The 20,156-nt window shown below is 40.0% G+C and overlaps 1 protein-coding gene across 2 annotated transcripts in view; it reads left to right on the top strand.

Annotated features, from left to right (window-relative positions):
- The window catches only part of pip5k1bb (phosphatidylinositol-4-phosphate 5-kinase, type I, beta b), a 62,800-nt gene extending 42,944 nt beyond the window's left edge, over positions 1-19,856 (top strand). For both annotated transcript variants that reach the window (XM_072681502.1, XM_072681503.1), the window contains 8 exons: positions 9,649-9,842; positions 10,516-10,599; positions 10,844-10,892; positions 11,011-11,095; positions 12,782-12,937; positions 14,214-14,349; positions 17,343-17,460; positions 18,626-19,856. In XM_072681502.1, the coding sequence (XP_072537603.1) occupies positions 9,649-9,842; positions 10,516-10,599; positions 10,844-10,892; positions 11,011-11,095; positions 12,782-12,937; positions 14,214-14,349; positions 17,343-17,460; positions 18,626-18,628 (825 nt within the window). In that variant the 3' untranslated portion in view covers positions 18,629-19,856. The remainder of the gene's footprint in view (positions 1-9,648; positions 9,843-10,515; positions 10,600-10,843; positions 10,893-11,010; positions 11,096-12,781; positions 12,938-14,213; positions 14,350-17,342; positions 17,461-18,625) is intronic.
- Positions 19,857-20,156: the final 300 nt, after the last annotated feature.

The following is a 20,156-nucleotide window of genomic DNA, read 5'->3' on the forward strand; positions in this document are numbered from 1 at the left end:
AAAATGACCAGCAAGTGTAAACACAAGGCAGGTGTATCTTATTAACCATTGAATTCCATGGAATCCAGCTCAAAATTGAGTTGACTCTGAGAACTTTGCATCACTCTAAAGGCATTTCATGCATGAGATGTTCAACTGACTGATCACTGTTTTTGGTACACTTAATTTGTTGGAGGAATTTGCAACACTGAAATGTAATTTGTTTGCCCCAAAGCTGAGGTGTTTCCGCAGATCATTCCAGCAGCTCCATCCTTTGACTAGAAGAAGGCCAGAATGTTGCTCTGAAGACCACAGAGGCCTAATAACAAGCTCAAAGTGGGTGGAGGAGTTGAAGTCTCTGTTTGGTTGGGAGTGGGACAACATGTTTTTGCCTGTTTTGGAGTCTTCCCCCGGGTCGAGGACATAATAGGAGACTAAGCTTCTCAAATGTAATTAAGAAATGCTCTGGGCATGGCCAAAACAAGCCACCCAAAGCAGGCCCAAGATAGAGCTCGAAAAATCTCCACTGTTGCATTCCATTCTATTTCGGCTCCTCAGATGCCTGACGTCATGGGTATTGTTGAGCTCATATGATGCCATTTTTCCATTAGATGATCATTCTAAGCAGTACTAAAATTAAAAAGTATTAAATATGTTTGTTCTATCTGTAATTTCTTTATTAGTTTTATATTTATGAATGTCTCTTTGTATTGTGCTTTTCATTATGTTGAATCACCCTGCGGTTGTTGGCCTGGGCTTTGCAGTGGTTACTGCCAGCTAACTGGATGGGACATTTTGGACCTTTTGGCTGTTGGTGAATTTCTTACATGGACAAATGTTAGAACTATTAGTGATGATGGCATTTGTCTTTTTTTCCAAGGTTGGTGTGGTACAAACTTAGAGATCCCTATCTCTAAGGATTAGTGCGAATATATTGTTTGAGTCGTCCTAATTAGTTGTGTCTTGGTTATTCAGCGGTTCAGCAGTCTTGTTTTATCCTGACGGTGTTTTTGTTTTTTGTTTTTTTCAGGCAATACTATCTTAATCCATCTTAAGCAAGAACATAGTAAAGCAAAGTAGCTTCTGAAACTACAGGGTAAAAGCAGTTCATCTCCACCATAATCATACTGGTAACAACAAACCTCAAGGAACCATGCCTCTGATTGAATTGCCCAAATAAGTGGCATGATGTTGTGTCTAAAACTGGCCATGTTGGGTAATCAGCTCTCACTGCCCGCCTTGTGTTTTGTCTCTCTGCTGTTCATACAATTGTGGCATTCTTCCAGAAATCCCCCCACCTCTTGCTTGTTTACCAACAAACAGGCTTCGGAACATTGCCCTTTTGACGACATACCAGGCCAGACGTGCTCTCTTGGGGAGGGTGATGGAGCCATCACCAAACTTCCATCTATAACGGTCAGATTCTTTGAAGTGCTTGGCATTTTGCTTTCCTGGTAAAACAATTTTTTCCCTTCCATCTGTCCTGCCCTTTGACCAGCGAGGCGCTAACAGGATCAGCACTAATGCAAGTCACAAGTGGGTCGAGTCAGGAGGCAAGGCATGATGTCCACAGAGAGGGCTATGGGTGGGGTGGTCAGACAGCCGGACAGTGTGGGAATTCGTTTATGTGAATATGTTGAGGAATTTGAGGCCAGCCTAAAATGCTACAGCTTCTCCATGCTAAAGACCGGTTCTACAGTACAGATGGAACAGTTTTGCTCTGTTTTTGTCTCCTACATTTGAGCTTTATATAGGGTTTTATTATCAGGTTCTTTGAGGAACTTTCAAGGAACCTATTTCTTCTAAAAACCTAAGAGCTTCCTCCACAGTTTCAAATCGAAGAACCTCCTAAAGGTTCTCAAGGATCTTTAACAGTGTAGTTTAACGCTCTATAAAGAGTCTGGCCTGTGTTTATTATGCATATTACAGATCTGTGCCTAGATTTTGGACCCATTTGATCCTCTCTAAAGGATGAACCTGATTTATCACATACCCCAGTTGCAGTTGTTGCTAGCAAACACTGGACCTATGCTGCTTTCAAGTGGTGTCGGAAACTAGGAAATACAGTTTGTACCATTTGTAAATTGCGTTCAAACAGCCAATAAATGTCATATTGACGAGTGGGGAAACTCAGGATTCTGGATGATACAAAAGTGTATGAGAGGTGACATATTTAGTGACCTTTTACCTTTTTTCTCTGTTTTTAATTGCAGTTTTTAATCATTTTTTTTACACTTTACACATTTTTTTGCTATTTCTAGTGTTTGTGGTCGACTCCGTGTCGTTGTTTTCTGATATCCTACTGATCTCTATGCTTAGTGGGCAGATCTTCCGACAATTACCCCAACGGAGTTACGTTGTGTTTACAAGTTAGCCATCTGCTGAATACAACTGTTTGATGAGCTCTGGAATGCAGCATTAGACCATCACAAATCTCACCTATATAAATATTAATTTCTTTGTTTCAAACACCTTTCTAAAAGCGACTACAAATACAAGCTAAAATTGGACCTACATTATCATCTACATAATGTCATGCTTTGTAGCACCATTTCTCTTTCAAACTGGACCACAGCATGCATAATAATACCACATACTCTGCTGAGATAGAAGTGGTTCAGGTTGCTTAAAACGGCTCCTCTTATCTCGTTCTAAACTCAGCATGAGAGGCAGCATTTAGAAACCAAACATGTGTCTGAACAACTGCATAGGGGTATAAGATTAAGCTCATTAGATTTTTGGTGAAACTATTCCTTAGGATTATTATACAGTCTTACTCTGCAATATTACATATTATTTAATATGAATTGTTTAGTATCTACCATTTAACATATTTCTGAGTTATGTAGTCATTAAGTGTGAAGAATTATGACCCCACATAAGGGCCGAGCTGGTTTAAAATAAATTATACATGACTTGTCGGATATCTAAACATATTTTCACACCGTATTTTTCATCTGAAATATGTGGCAATGATGATGGCAAATGATAAACGTACTGGAGCTGAAGATGGTACTGACATTGAACCCCAGTTTAAATACACATAGTCACACACATGTGACCATACATGCAAATACACTAAGGCCTTGTTTCCCGTGCTTTTGTACATCTCCATGTAAAAACACTACAGTGGAACACCACTGAATGAAAGACTACATTAATGATACCTGGGCTCTGCAAGCTTACATTTACATTACTTACATTTCTGGCATTTAGCTGATGCTCTTATCCAGAACGACTTACAAGGTAACTGGTATTACAGGGAGGGTCAATGTAGTGTTAGGAGTCTTACCCAAGGACTCTTATTGGTGTAGCACAGCATAGTCACCCAGACCGGGAATCAAACCCCAGTCTCCCACATGATGTGGTAGCTCACTGGCAGGTAGTGGGGTTATCTGTTGCACCACACCAACTACCATTAAGGGCATCATTCATCGAGCTACGATGCTTTCAGGAATTCATGAGTGATTCCTGTAAACAGTGTGAGCTCACACACTGAAGTTTTCACTGTTATTGTTTCCTGTGGGCTGAGAAGTGATAAAGTGTGTTCTTAGCAGAAATGTTGCTGAGTGCTCCTGACTAAGCACGTCACACCTCTGCACTAAGAGAGTTGCAGAACGCAGGAACTCTCTGCTTCCGTCACACTCACGCCGCCTGCAACTGAACTTGCAGTACATGTTCACACACACGCAGCAAGCACCATGATGGCTTTCATAAGGAATTTCGAGTGACACTGCTGTAAGGCAGCAAACCTACACAACTGTTTGTAAAGACTGATTCCAACAAGTGTTATGAGAATGCTGCTTGCTGCAATAACGCTTAAAAGTGCCCAGGAATGGCAATTTATTTTTTTCTTCAATAATCTGTTTGTCGAATTTGTCCCTTTTCCTCCCAGTTTTGGTTTGCCAATCAACCCACCCGACCATAGCTCCCTTAGCACTAGCAATGCTCCCAACACTTGGAGGCTAAGGACTTAACACATGTATCCTCCAATACATGCAAACCCAGCCATCACCTCTTTTTGAACTGCAACCAATTCGGCCAACGTGCTTGGAGAAAAGTGCCAGGCCCCCAGCACCACGGCACCAGCCAACAGATACTTGTGCCAGGCCAACTTAACTTAAGAGTGATGAGGGGAGAAAGCACCATCTACCCACCCAGAGAGAACATGGCCAATTGTGTTCTATTGGACTCCGGTTGCTGATACCAAATTTGTGGTAGCATATTAGATTATTGAGCCACTCTAAGCCCTTTACGTTTTCTGTGATGTAGAAATAGTAAGTATGTGTACTGTGTACTTACTGTGTACTTTTTTGGTGCAAAAATGTTTAGATGCAGTTTAAAAAGTCTCAGAATGAAACAGGCTGATTTGTCTTTTACGGGAAAGGCCTGGTTTTCGCCAAGTAGCCAAGTCTGGTGGTGATATGCGGCTCTCTCTTGACTCTATAATGAGTTAAGAAAGTTAGGTAATGGGCTTGGGATTGTGAAACCGGCCACAAGAACCAGCCAAGAACAGCAGAAATGCACACCATTACAAAATGAAATGGTTCACTGGTCATTATAGACCATTGTTGACATTGTGAACACTGTTTATTGAATTATTTCTTTATGTTATTGAATTTCCCCTTAAGTAATAACGCCAGTGTAATATTACTGTAAGTGCAGTAACACTCTGGTGATTGGTCTTTACTAAGGTGCTTCAATCGGGCTGCCTGGATGTAAGAACTCTAAACAGCCCAGCAAACCACCCACATCCCAACCAGGATGTTTTCCAGACTTGTACATGCTGTAGATCTTCTGTTTTGGCCATCTTTTTTTAACCTAAATGCACTATGGGTAAACATGAGCAGTAAGAGGCCGTTCTTCAACAGTTATTTTTACATCCTGTCCACCTTGCTGACAAAATCTTTGAATGGTGACAGTGTGATCTTGCTGAACCCGTTTCAGTTTGCGTGCAGAGAATCTTTGGCGGGGGCTGTCTGTTGGGTATGTTCCTAAGCGTCTTGCTGACAGGTGTATTTATACATAAGATTTTCACAATAAAGCTCTAACCCATTCAGCATACACTTAGCAACTTCCTCTTTCGCTGGCATTTTAATCAGTGTATTTGGTTTCAAGAAGAATAGCACAAGGAAATTATAATGAATCTTTCAGTGTTGTCTTACTTGTTGTCTTACTTACAGTGTTTGTTCGGACTGTAATGCATTGACCTTGTTTGGAGGTTTGCGCCTACCACGGGGCAGGATGCAAAACAAAATCAGGACAATAGTCTGTGGCCCTATTCAAAGAGAGTCCATTTGATATGTCCGGAATGAGAACGCCATGCAAAACACAGCTCGCCAGAATCCTACATTTGGTTTCGTGCAGTACCTTGGAAACGTGCACTCTCAGTCAATGATCAGGCAGGCCACCTCCTTTGGGAGGAAATTATTTCCGAATGCATTAACTGATGATAGGAACTGAAGTCAAAAAGTGTCTCCAAATTTGGATCCTTTCACCGAATGAAGCGGATAGATATAAACGTATATCACTGTGTATGTGTGTTTCAGCCTCGCCATTTTTAAACATCCCCAGAGGACAGAACTATTCAAGTTAAGATCTTAGAGTCATTGTTTTTCCTGGACATGGACAAGTCCTGTTTGAGGCCAATATGAGATTTTTACTCCTATTTCTGACATTCAGCTCCTCACTTTGATCAAAACTGCTATTGGGCGAATAGCAGAGTACTATGGTCACCTTATTGACTTGTGTTTAGTAATGTCTAAAGCTTAGAGGTATCTTTGAACTATTAGTCTATTCTAACTAGCTGAGGTTTTCTTGGGGTAAATAGCAAAGCACTTTTGTAAGTCGCTCTGGATAAGAGTGTCTGCTAAATGCCTTAAATGTAAATGTAAAACTAATGTCTTACAAGTGGCTTATTCTCTTTTTGGTCAGACTGATCTCAACTCAGTCTCAGCTCAGAATAAGATTCATATAAGACCAGTGTGAGATCCCCTCATTTCTTATGAAGCTCTCTTCTCCATCTCAGAGACCTTACAACAGTCTATCAAAGCAGAAGAAAATTGTATGCTTTTCTCATTTCTGTTCACAACCCCTCACAGTTAAGCGTTGATGTGGATCTCCTCTTTCTCTTAAGGTGGGGTTTAGGAGAAAAAAGTCAGAAACCAGTGAAGCAACATTTGGCTCTGCCTTATTTCTCCTCAGATAATCATAAGAAAAGTCATTTTTCCTTTGGGAAGTCATTTTTCCTTTCTCACCAATTTTGACTCAGCCCTTGAAAGTGTGTGTTACCTATGTTAAACAAGTGTCCCCTTTAAGCACAAAGGGAGGAGGGAACAACAAAGACAAAGCATCATTTTCAGACTGATTGCCCTCTCTCTTGTCTGGATGATTACCTAGTCATGCAAACTTTGCAAAACGTAATGTAAAACGTATTTTTAAACGTTTAAACAGAACAGAACTTAGAACTTAGTACTGAACTTTGGTTTGAACCTGCAGTGTATCGTCTCTGTTTGTTGGTGTTAGCCATGTAGACTTGGTCTGGCTAACTAGCGGGCTAGCCCAGTAAAGTGATGAAGCTGTATCAGTGGTTACATTAGAAATGTAGATGCTTGCAACCTAAAGCCCAGAAAACCAAATAATGTAGTTTTAAAATATTAAACATTATAATAGTAAATTAAAGAGTGATTGAAGATAGGGCTTATAAACAGCTTTATCCACCATTTTGGGCCATGGATTGGAGTTAGTTTGCTTAATACAGCTGCATTCCATCCTACAGGCTCCCTATGACAGTTAAATTCCCAAAACACTGAGGGAGGGATGTGCATGAAAATAACTGCTGTTAATGAAATATCTAGACTTACCAAGCACGTTATTAGGAACACCTGTACCTCATTCAGGTGGTGGTGGAATGGGTTTTTGTTTGGCATATTTTGATCCAGTTAATACCAATCATCGCTTGATCATCATTTGATGGCTTTGAGTATTGTTGCTGGATGCCTTAATGACCACAATTTACTCATCTTCTAATGGCTACTTCCATCTGTAAGAAGCTCTTCCAAGAGTACTTGGGCGAAGTGTAGTGCCGAGTTTTGTGGTCTCCATACAGACTTTCGTATTTAGTAGTGTCTAAGCTTAGAGGTATCTTTTGGTCTCTAGTCTATAGAAACTAGCTAAGGATAATTTCTGACTAAACAATAAAGCGCTTCTGTAAGTGACTCTGGAGAAGAGCGTCTGCTAAATGTCTTCAATGTACATGATAATGCATCATATCTAAAAGCAAAGTCATCTCAAACTGGTTTCATGAACATGACAATTAGTTCTTCAGTGTTCTTCAGAGGCCTTCCCAGTCACCAGATCGGAATCCAGTAGAACATCTTTGGGTTGTGGTAGAACTGGAGATTCAGAGCATGAAAGTGATCCTGACGAAGCTGCAGGAATTGTGTGACGCAGTCATGTTAACATGGACCATAATCTCAAAGGGGTGTTTCCAACACCTTGTGGAATTCATGCTATGAGGAATCCAAGCAATTTTGAATGAAAAGGGAGGTCCTACCCAACATGAACTTTGCAGGGAACTGCAATTGGGAGGCACCATTATGTTCGCTCGATCCCTTGTCCCTCTGAGAGATCATCTACCTAACTATTCTTCTGCTAATAAAGTAATGCAACAGTTCTTAAGATGGGGCTGGGGATTCCCTAGAGGCCAAATGGGGATGAGGGCGTGTTAAAACTGGTTTTGAAACACAAGGTAGATCTACCGTGAGTTGCATTTGCAGACATTCAGGAAGTCTTTTGAAAGGCTAGTTCTGTTGAAACACTAATGTGTTCTGCAAAGTGTTTTGGTGCTGTTGGCCAGGTTTGTAAGTCTCACTTGGCCTATGTACAGAGTTGCTTTTTTACTATAATGGTTATCTCTTTATCAGAGAGTAAATAAAATAGTAAATAAAAGCATGCATTACTGTTTTTTTAGCATGTGCAATGACAAGAAACAGCGTAGAGCCTAAAATTAAAGCCATATCATTCTTCAAAACTGACTTTTGGACTGAAGTCCTTCGCATGCTCAACAGAATATAGTAGACTGAGTTTTCAAGAGGCTTTTGTCATGTGAGTGATTCTGAGAGAGAGAGAGAGAGAGAGAGAGAGAGAGAGAGAGAGCTTCAGTCATGGACAAGGTCAAAGTGTTCTCTCCGTTAATACATAACTCAGCCTACATAAATACTCACCCTATAAACTTTAGGTCTTAAACTGACCTTCATATAAGAGCGTTTTCCTTTTGAACATTTCCCATCTAGACAACAGGATATTCTGAAGCAAATTGCCTATTCACTGTGACACACACACACACACTTTCACACATACACTCATCAGCAAACACACACACACAGGACACACTGTGACTTCTGCACTTGTTTCACCCCAGATTCACAGCAGGGAGGTGTCTTGCTTTTCCTGCCTGGCTTGCCGTGGCTGCTTCAGTTTTTCTCTTCCCCCAGTTTGTGCTGATCTCACTGCTGAGAAATACAGAACGTACACACTCAGCACATTGTTTCAGCCATGACGGAGTGCCCCCCGTGGGCAAAAAATGCTTCCCCCTCGTGCCTCTGCTGGAATACTGAGCGGCTGCTCTGTGCGCAGTGCTGCTTTTGTAAAGTTTGTGGACGGTCTGTTACAGAAATGTACACATTTTTTTAAATACAAAATGCACTATTTAAGCAAAAGAGATAAAAGATATACTATATGTACCCCTTCTTCTGAATATATATATATATATGTGTGTGTGTGTGGGTATTTGCACACTGCATCTGTGTCAGCGCATCAGAAGAAGGGGTACATATAGTATATCTTTTATCTCTTTTGCTTAAATAGTGCATTTTTTATTTTATTTATTTTTTTATTTTTGTGTATATATATATATATATATATATATATATATATATATATATATATATATATATATATATATATATATATAACCATATAACCCACCCAGCACTGAGCTGTGGAGCAGTGGAACTGTGTTCTTAGGAATGATGGTTGGTGCTCCATCCAATACTTTTGGGAGGATTTGAGATGGTGGGGTGAGGTGCAGTGGTGATCCTCCAACATCCTGACCTTACTAACGGTCTTGTCACTGAATGCAATTAAATCCTCACAGCAATGCTCCTACAAAATCTAGTAGAAAGTCTTCTTACCTTCGACAGTAGAGACAGTTACTCCAACAAAAGCAGGAAGAAATCTTTTTTTTAACCCTTAGTGTCAGCAGAAGCAATAAATGAGCAGGTGTCCAAATACTTTTGTCTGTATAGTGTAATAGGAAAAATGTTTGTCATCTAATACATGTATTGTTATTAGAAGCTTATTATGGAGGAGGTTCAGTAGGGTCAGTGCTGCCCCCAGAGACAAGTTTGTGGGTTCAATACCCAGGTCTGCTTAGCTGACCTTGAACTGATCCAAATAACAATAATATACCCCACCCAGTCATATTGTAGTGCAGACGTGTCAGTTCTGAATTGCTACAATTTGTGTGTTTATGGAGTTTTGTGTTTGTACTGACCAAGACATTAGGATCATTAATCTGCATAGTGTCCTTGCTTCGCGTGTTAGCAGGATTTGACAGATGGACATTACAGTGTTAACAGTGTTATGTGTGTGTGTGTGTTTGTGTAGGTGCTGGAGAGCTTTAAGATTATGGACTATAGTCTGCTGCTAGGGGTTCACGTGCTGGATCAGGGCCACCGAGAAGGAGATGTGAATGGGGGACACGGAAACCGTCCTGTAGGCCAAAGAGTCCTCTACTCAACTGCCATGGAGTCCATCCAGGGAGAAGGCAGGGCAGCCGAAGCCATAACCACAGATGACACGTAAGCACCTACTTAAGTGATAGTCTGGAATCAAAAAGACAGGTTTAGTCTGCCCATTTTGCTAATGAGGCTAACATTACTAAATGCCAGCTACTAGGGATGTGACAGAACACCTTATTGTATTGCAAGAAATGATCATATTGTTGATAATGAACATATTTGTTTATGTGTTAGCATGTGGCTAATATGTTAACTTGAGGCTAACATATTAGCTTGTGGCGAGACCATTAGATTGGGACATTTTAAAGAACAGCTTTTGTTTCAAACTGTATACTTTCATTAGTTGTTAATCAGTTGTTAGTCCTCTAATTAATTGCATTAATTCCTAAATCATTGCACCCTTGCCTCAAACCATGTCTAATAGACTTGCTAATATGCTCTCTAGGGCTGTATGACTTACTGTTATCTATAAAAATTACAAAAATACTTCACACAGCTAAAAACAATTGGCCACTTTAAAGTTTGGATTATGTCCATTTTGTAGATAAATGGACACGGCATTCAGTGTCACAAAACACATAAGCAGGCCTGTTTAAGATTATTGAGTAACTCAACATGGTTCTGAGGCACGTGCCTGAAGATAGGCCTTCATAAGCCAAACATTAGGAGTTTTAGACGTTTTGGTGAACTGTGAAGGCTAACCGATGTGCTGCTGTATTGATTCTTTCTTCAGAATGGGAGGTATCCCAGCCAGAACACACAGGGGGGAGAAGCTGCTGATTTTCCTGGGAATAATCGACATCCTGCAGTCTTACAGGTAGAACCCTGTGCCTCCTACTTTACCGAAGCACTGCCTGTAGTATTACAGCTGTTACTAAAGCTCTGTTAATATACCATATACCTACCTCATTTCACAGTGTCATAAGACTTAGATCAGGGATATTTACCCACTTGGTGTTGGCAGTTTAAGAGGAAATCACTAGTTTGTCACTAGCTTATTTACAAGCTCTGTCAGTTCCAGCTAAGCCTTCCCTCTGTGCTGTTTTTTTGTCTTTCATAAGGTTCATCAAGAAGCTGGAGCACTCATGGAAAGCCCTCGTCTACGACGGTGTAAGTTGATAGTGTACAGATTAGTCGGTCTTTATGAAAAGGCTTCCTTGTTCTTGTTACATTATGAAATCTGCCGTGTTGATTAAATCCTCTCCCTCTCTCCCTTTAATATCCGTAGGATACGGTGTCCGTGCACAGGCCGGGCTTCTATGCAAACAGATTTCTCAAGTTCATGAGCAACAGAGTGTTCCGGAAGATTCAGTGTGAGTGTCCATCCATTCAGTTTTTTTCAAGCTGTATTAAAAAAAAGCTAGCGCTGAATTGTCTTATTTGTGTCTTGTATGACATCAAGACAGCTGTACTGTTTGGTTTACCTACCTGTGGTAATGATTGTGTTGATATATTTTATCATTGTAATGTGTTTGTATTGTGGAAATTGGTCATGAAGCTAAAGTGGTCATAAAGCTAGATAATGGTAGGGTCACTTAGCTGCCTTATGAAATTCATGGATCCCTTCCAGACCTCAGAAGGTGGTCCCTGCTCAAGAGTGCATGTCTATGATTTGGAAAAATGGCTTAATCCGCCCTTCAAATGTAAGGTTTAGGAAAGACAGCTTAATGTCAGCAACACCATCTTGTGTTTTTGCAGAAAAGGATGTGCATAAAAGGGAAGTTGCACAAGCAACCATTGCCATTGCAACAATGTCTACACTCTTTAAAAGGTGGTTCTTTAAAAAAGTCAAAATGATAAACTAACTTGTTTTTGAGTTAACTCACTTTCTGAAAAGTTTCTGAAAAGTTCTCCTAACTCACATTCTTTTACTTCTGCATCTCAGTTTGGTCAACATTACATATTGTGATGAGCCTTAAAAACATTAGTATTTGAGCTGCAGCTGAAATTGATTAAATACTGTGTAATATATTTAGTCAGTGGCTCCTCCCCCTCAATTTGTTTACTCAACCTATTTATTCCCATCAGCAGAGTAGCACTTAACCTATCACATGACATCCCCAGACTGGAGGCCTTGCTGGGATTTGAACTTCTGATCTCCTCACACTCGATGAGCAGCAGTTAGACCGTAGGGCAGGTCTAGAGCTGTGAAAATGCCCTACATAAAAACAGCTCTGAATAAATGTACCTTTCCCTTCTTTCTTTGAGCTGGCACAGCTGTCTAATCACCTGCTTGTCAAGAGACAGGAGGTCATAAGTTCAGATCCCTTAAACACCACAGCTCTCTATGGTCAGGAGTCGTGAGAATAGGAAGACCTATCCATGTGATAGAGGGGATGCTAACTTGCAGATGGGAATAAACAGTAAACAAACTGAGGGGGAGGAGCTACAGACTACACATCTTACACAATATTTAATGAGTAGCTCATTTACTGATGTTTGTGAGGCTCAACTTGATATGTATTGTTGACTAAACCGAGATGCAGAGGTAAAAATAATGTGGGTTAGGAGAACTTTTAACTGAATTAAAACAACACTCTACTTTATAATATTTATTTTTTATTTACAGTGTAGTGAAGACAGTGGTTCTGAGTATGACCACAACAACTTAAAGAACTAATTAAATGCAATTTTTTTTTATTTATGTGGATCATCTTTGAATCAAGTAAATTGAGTACATTATTTTTTCTAGTCTACACTTAAGTAAATGGGTCTCGGGAGGTTGGAATTGAGTTAGCGTAGAATTTAGCTTCATTTCCATGCAGTGTTGTGATGTGAGGCTTGGGGGATAGGGTATAATTTCATCATCTATTTATGAGACACAAGATCATAAACGTTGCAGCTAATTTGGGACAGAAGCTTTGGGAATGTTAATAGTGATGATGGTTCTCTTTCATAAGATACATCTCTAATCTGCTCTCTCTCTCTCTCTCTCTCTCTCTCTTTCTCTCTCTCTTTCTCTCTCTCTCTCTTTTCTTGACCCTATTTGTCCAATGTAGCAAACCGTTACTCTCCATCAAAGAGGACAAGAAACTCCATAGTCCCCCTCAAGTCCTCTTCTCAGGAGCTGCTATCCTCTCAGAAGGACGAGAAAGTGGATGAAAGACCTGACCGGCTGATTGGAGCCCGCAGTCTGGCCAGCCTGGATGGACATGGTTAGGAAGTCTTGAATCACTGTTGTTGCATTTGTAGTTACTTACAGTTTATTACAGCCAATAAAGACATAATGAATATATTAAATATATATACCAATGATCAGTTCAAATATGTGTTAATAGACAGGTGATGCCTCATAAATTACAGGCTTATTTTTCAGTTATTAGTTGTGAATGGCTATATATTTGATATATACACAGTTTCACAATTTACAAGAATGGCACATGGGAATGTGAGCCCATATACAGTCACCCTTAAACCTTGAGCAGTTAAAAGAAACATGTACCCAGAACTGCAAGAAGAGGAACAGTTATGTCAGCACATTTTTCATTCATACTGCCTCTAGAACAAACACTACTGACTAAATTAATGACTAATAACATTTTGTGCAGCACTGACTCAAGCTCTAAGAAGCAACGTGGGCTACAGTGAAAAGGTCAAATTAGGGGATGTGGAGTTTCAGTGTTTCAGTTTTGGCTTCTTCTTTTTTTTTTTGTAGACTTTACGTTTTAATTGCAGTGTATCTTTCATGACTCATCTTCCAGGACGTTTATTTCATGGCTTGCAAAGGCAGATTACCACACTCAGCAGATTTCTACAACATCAACAGCATTCAAATGTACCATTAACAGCAGCAACCTAAATTCTGCAGCTGTGGAATGAGCGTGATGAGTGTTTACATACAGGCCATGGCAATGTTTTTTGGGGTGGCAGAATGAACGTACAACACACATCTTTAATAGAAAACAAAACAAGGATTTGGTGCACAGTGCACAATCAACACAGGGTCAGAAGTATCCATACAGGTTCAAATATATACATAAAATATCCAAAGTATTTGATTAACTGTCCATCTGTGGTAATGAACACACACACACACACACACACACACACTAGTGTGTATATACTGTACTATCTACTATACTATATGCTATAGTATGTAACTTAGACTATAACTTTTTATAAAAGATAAAAGAGGATAAAAAATATGGCAGCAAATCAACAGTAACAAAAACAGCATGTTACAAATAAAAAATAGAAAAATATTACATATGGACCCTTTAATATTCAGTAACTATAGTAAATGATTCAGTAGCTAATTTGAACATATGCGTTATGTAGAAATGGATGTGTAGACATACAGGTCATTAGAGTTTTGTTATGATAATAATAAATCATCTTTAACAATTTTGACCATTTTCACTCAGAACCTGTATCTTTTCATCTCCAGTTCTGCTCAGTGTGTACTGACACATCTGCTTCTTTTCTCTTCAGTGTTTGGTTCTTATCAGCGTCCAGACCTGGTGGCCGTCACACCCTCTTTAGGCGAGGCTTCTTCTGTAGGCACCTCTGTCTCCTCTTCTTCTATGTTTGTCAGTGACAGATACCTGGAGGCCAGATCAAATGACAGGTAGCACACACACTCACATACGCATTACACAAACCAGGCATGCCATTCAGAAACCTTGACCTCCTACACACACCTGCAGAATTCCCACCCCCACCCCATCACTCACCGGATCACCAGAAGGGCGGAGTTGTTTCCATGCCTTTCTAAAGAGCTATATTTAATATGTCATTACGTAGATAGTAACCCATATCTGTGGACTCCAAACCAATCTAATCCCCCTCCACATCCTCCATATGGTCCATGAACCGCTGCGGTGCGTTCACTGTATTACTTTGTGCTATTGTCTAGTCTTGGCTAGTCCTGGCCAATACACCTGTTAAGCAGCGAATTTGCTATGAAAAGGCCTGCTAAATGTTTCATTAGTCTCCTGAGGCAGTTGACAATTAGTCTATTGTTATGGGGAAACTGAACGATCCAAATGCCATTTGGCGCTACGGCAACTTAAACCACACTTCTCTGGAAACCACAGCATTTAGGGAGCTGGCCTTTGTCACCTGTTGCCTTGTCACCCAACACAATGCAGCCAGCTCGTCCATCACATAATAACACACTGTGTCAGACGGCATGCCTGAGCCTTTCAGAGGGAAGGTGAACACAAGGGGACTCTGGTGTTTTTTCCCTTTATCAAACAACACACATCCCTCTGTAACTTGGAAAAGTAAACAACATCAAGGGCCCTTTCAGCCCGGGCTGCTTTCTGAAAGAGACACAATACAGGGCAGACAATCAGAACAGAGGTCATTTACGTATATCAGTCTTAAAGGAACAGTAACAAAATCCGGCTGGAAAAAGAACATGTAGAAATTCCCTAGGACTGTTTTTGGTTATAAGTGGACTGTACGGGGGAAAATAAATAAAATGCATGAAAATCATACCCTGAAAAATTCTAACAAGCAATATAAAACATTAGATAAAATAGTTGCCTTGAGTGAGTAAATAAAAAGACAAGACAAAAATGAGTACATGATTCACATACAGTATTTTAATAAGATTAAGGATTAAGAATAAAGAGTAAAGAGTCTTTACTGGCATTCGCATCACATGTGCAGCAGCATGAATTAATAAGTAGCTGTAACATCATGAAGTGTCCAAGTGTCTAAGTGTCCTCGAAAAGTGCCAGTGCAGTGTGTTTGGCTAGGTGGAGTTTAAGAGTCTTACTTTCTCAGTCTGTTCGTTTTACTCGTAATGCTTTGCAGGCTTCTACTTGAGTGGAGCGGGACAAAACAGTGAATGTGCTGAGTGAGTGGGGTCCTTCATGATGCAGGTGGCCCTCTTCCTGCATCTGGAGGTGTAGATGTCCGTGGTGCTGGGGAGGCTGACTCCGACAGACCTCTGTGCAGCCTTTAATTTAATTAATTATGTTTAATTCATTCATCATCATGTAGCCACAACTCTGCTACTGCACTATGGATTTGTGATGTAGCAGCCCAAGACCTCTTTCAAGAGCTGTGTAACACTGCGTAACCTGTAATATTACTCTACCGCCTCAGTCCTCATGCTTCTTTCACTCCAGATGACCGTGCTATATTTCTCAGACTGTAAACAGATGCATGTTTATACCTGTCCATAAGGGGGAGCTCCATACCATGAGTTGTATTTACAGCAGTTATGTAGAAGTGAACACACAAACTGTAGGAGGAGCCAAAAATACCAGTTCTCCTGTAATAGTGCTTTGTAGTGCAAGTAAACTACATAAAATATTAGCCCCGCCCATTTGCGTTTCATCCTTGACTGCTTTAAAAATTAGGCACAATACAGAGTAGCCAATCAGAATTCAGATCATGTACATGTACCTGTCTTAAAGGCACAGTTAATGTGGTGTTTAGAAAATGGTTGATGAGGCTGAATATTTTCTGTATAAGGTATTTAAAACATGCAGTGTCATTGCCATCACACAAAAACCTTGTATCTCCACAACAGCAACTTTAGCGGAGGAGGGTCAATATTTTTTAATACTGAGCGAGATTACATCATTTAAAGTCTATTATTACTTTTTGAGGAGGGAAAGTGGCACAGATTTGTGATTCAGCTCTGGGCAATGTTTGATTGGGTCCAGGGCACACCTGTGTTAATGAATAGCCCGGATGACTGAAATGTGTTACTATGAGAATGAAAGTTCAAGAAGTAGACAGGTTGGTAGTTGCTATGACAGCAATAGCTCAAGACATTATTGAGGGCAATAAAAAGGTAAGCGCCTTCTTCAGCTGAGGTCGATGCTTACTTGCCCGGTGATGTGTATATTACAGAGAAGGTGGGAAACAGTGAGGCCAGTAGAGAAAACCACACTCTCTGAGCAAAAGGGCTCTACAGTAGAACTAGAAACACTGTTCACAGCCACTGCAGAGCATTTAACTCATCTGTGGAAGTGAGCACACATAATTGGAGTGGAGGGCAGCTACCTTAGTGCCTGGGGGAGCCATTGGGGTTTTGAAGCCTTGCTCAAGGGCACCTTAACTGTGAACTTCGAGGTAGAAGAAAGCATTGTTCCTTCACTTCCCCTGCCCTCACTGTCCTGTTGGTCCAGGGAATCAAACCGACTGCATTTTGGTCCCAAGTGCTCTTCTCTAAGGGTTCTCTAAAGGTTACTTTGACTCATAATGATAGTATGATTTATGGTGCTATATAGAACCATTTAAAAAGATTTCCCACCTTTTACAAAGAAAAAAAAACATTTAAGCATCCAAATGGTTATTTTGAGTTGAGTTGTCTACATAGAACCATTACCTTTATGAAAGAATATATAAACAGTATACATATAGGGTAGAAATCAGGAATCATTTTTATACCAGTTGTTCTATTATTTCAGATTTCAGATTGTTACTTTAAATTTTTATTATCTTCAGAATAAGAACACTTATGTGTTCCAGACGTGATTCCCCTCGTGATGCTAATTATAAAAAAGCTCTGTCATTTTAGTTCAGTCCACAGAGTGTGTTCTGCCAGCCTGAGTGTGGCGCTTGCTTTCTAAATTCTGCTGAATTTCTCTGCTGCAGATGTGACATTGGCTCCTGTTCCACTTTCACGCTGGAGGACAGCGCCATCTGTCTGACGTCTGAGCAAAGCACCATGGACATGGACAGAGACGATGGCTCTGTGCTGGATGTCTACTTAGTAAGTACATGTACAATCTGTCATCATCATCACCGTCCTCTGCTTCTGTTACGACTGTTCATGATTCTGCTTTATATTAGTGTTGCTATTGTTCAGCTCCAGTTTATGCCCTTACATAAAAGCCAATGGTGCAACATCTGTTTTAGCAGCACAAGCCACTTATTGCTTGTGCTGCTGAAACTGATGTTTTCAGCCTTTTTTAAATAATTGGTTAATATTTTAAATGATTGCTGTCACGCAAAAATCTTTATGGGTCTGTTTATATTATACCTGCGTTAATGGCAGACATAAACAGACTCGTTCACAGGTAAAAAGGGGTGTAAACACTCAAAGATGCATTGTGATGGAATTATGATCAGATCACTCAAACCACATTAATTTAGGCAAGCGGAAATACGCCTGCCAAAAAATCAATAATACGAGTAATGATTACTGTGGTTCTCTGCTTGTCTCTCCCACTTGCTCTCTCTCCATTGTGCTCTATTGTGTGCGTGTTTACTTGCTTATTCACTGGTAGTTTGAGTAGAACAGCATCACGGAGTTTGTTCCCTTGCGGTTTAAATAGTCCATTATATTTTTTGATAGAGCCATTATGGGAATGTGAGAACCATCTATTGTTCTATTGTAGAACCACCACCGTCCCTCTTAACTTGCCTTGAGGCTTTATCACCATTACAACAGAAATCATGTTAATAATTTCAATTATTGTAAATAGGCCCAAAGTTATAAGGAACGTGTGGGAACATCCGAGGAGAACCTGAGGGAAGCATTTAACACCTTTCAGAAACACTGGTTTATTAGTCTGAATCCTGCCTAAAACTCCTTTTTACAGTTTTATATTTTCCTGCTGATTGTCATAATCTGGTGTGTTACTAGCACACAAGGTTCTGTTCTTCAAACAATGACATAGAAGAAGCGTTTTTGTTCCATAAGAACCATGTTTGTAATTGAGATGTGAAAGTGTGAAGAAGTGTTGGGATTGTAGCAATATTTTAAGATTGTATAACAAATATTTTCTTCATTCTTTAGTAACCAGTGATTTCAAACTTTATTTGAATGGTAGTGTCTATTAAAATATTAACAATCAATAAAACTGTCAAACTGTCTTAATATTGATTAACAGACGTGATCACTCCTAATGTTTTGTTTTGTTTCCATATTTTAGTAAAGTGACTTGAGGTGCTCATCAAATCCTTCCACATCATCCTTCATTGCTCATGTCCTGGGCACTTATCCTCCGAGCTGCTCCAGGATTTCACAGTTCTGACTTCTGCTGACCAAAGATTGGAGAACAGCCGTCAGCGGCAGTTGACGAAAGGCAATTCTCAACAAGACGTTTCTCCTTTCCCAGGAAAGTGTTTTGGGAGAGGCTGTGCTTTACAGACAAAAAGGCAAGAAGGCCTGATTCTGCAGCCCTGGGGCCAAAACATCCACAATCATCATTTACTGTGTGTCTCTGTGTCTCTGTGTCTCTGTGTCTCTGTGTGTCTGTGTCTGTGTCTGTGTGTGTGTGTGTGTGTGTGTGTGTGTGTAAGAGAGAGAGAGAGAGAGAGAGAGAGAGAGAGACGTAGTGTGGAAAAAGGATCTCACAGTTTGAAGACTGCTTTGCCTAGAACAGAGCTTTGTGTATGTGCAGATGTTCAGCTAGTTGGTCCCTGCATCCTATAGCATCTACACAGCCTCTGAGATCAGACTGAAAATAGTCAGGACATTGTGTTGTTCTAAGAAATCGTTTGAAGAAATGCAAAAAAAAAGTATAAAGCATAGACACTTTATATCCTTTACATTCTTTCCTCTGTTTGTATCTCTGTGATTAGCTAGTAGACTAGACTCAACCTTCTGTGGCCCAAAAGTGGGCTGTCAGTGGTCCAGTTATTCCTGAATGTCTAACTTTTCAAAAATTATACAGAGTACGTTAGGAGAAAGCATTAGCCGATATTTTTGTCTGATTTCAAAAAGATCATGCCAGGAATGTTTTTGCACAGACAAATCGCTTATTATAGATGTATTTAATGCCAAATATTACAATACTGGTGGCGCTTGGTGTCAAACTCTCATTGTCACACATGTATATTTCCACATCTCTCTGTTCAAAAACATGCATTTTTATAGATGTTTGAAAATGAAGGACTTTTGCTAATGTGTAGATAGAGAAAAATATTTTATGAGGGGTGGGGAGTGTTTCATATCTGTAAATCCATTCTTTTAGGAGATCGTTTTCATATCGAAGTGTCCTGTTACTTTCTTGTTGCTTTGTCAGTGTGCTTCTTTTACACAGAGAGAGAGTTTAGCGAGTGATCCATAAAGAAAATGTCTTTGGAATATTGTATTTGCACCTTTGTTGGTTCTGAGAGCATAATTTATTAAATCACTATCAATAAACAGTGTATATTGTACACTTTGGCCTGATTTTGATATTTTTGTGTGCATCATATCCACCCATTACATCATAGTTTACGAATTAGATATTAAAAAGCTTAGAGAGAGTGTGGCAACTGTGGTAATTGTTGACTAGCATAGTGTAAATTTGATGGACTTTGGGAAGCTGGTCAGACTGGTTGACTAGCATGGTGGTGCTCTAAGGGTCATTAATGTAGGTCATTGTGGTCCATTGTCCAGCACAGGTTGACAATCCCCCTGCTCTAAGCACACCTAGTAAACCTCACAGTTAACTGCTGAGGTTGAATCAAGTGTGG

Source organism: Salminus brasiliensis, chromosome 6 (assembly GCF_030463535.1).
Source record: "Salminus brasiliensis chromosome 6, fSalBra1.hap2, whole genome shotgun sequence".
Lineage (NCBI taxonomy): Eukaryota > Metazoa > Chordata > Actinopteri > Characiformes > Bryconidae > Salminus > Salminus brasiliensis.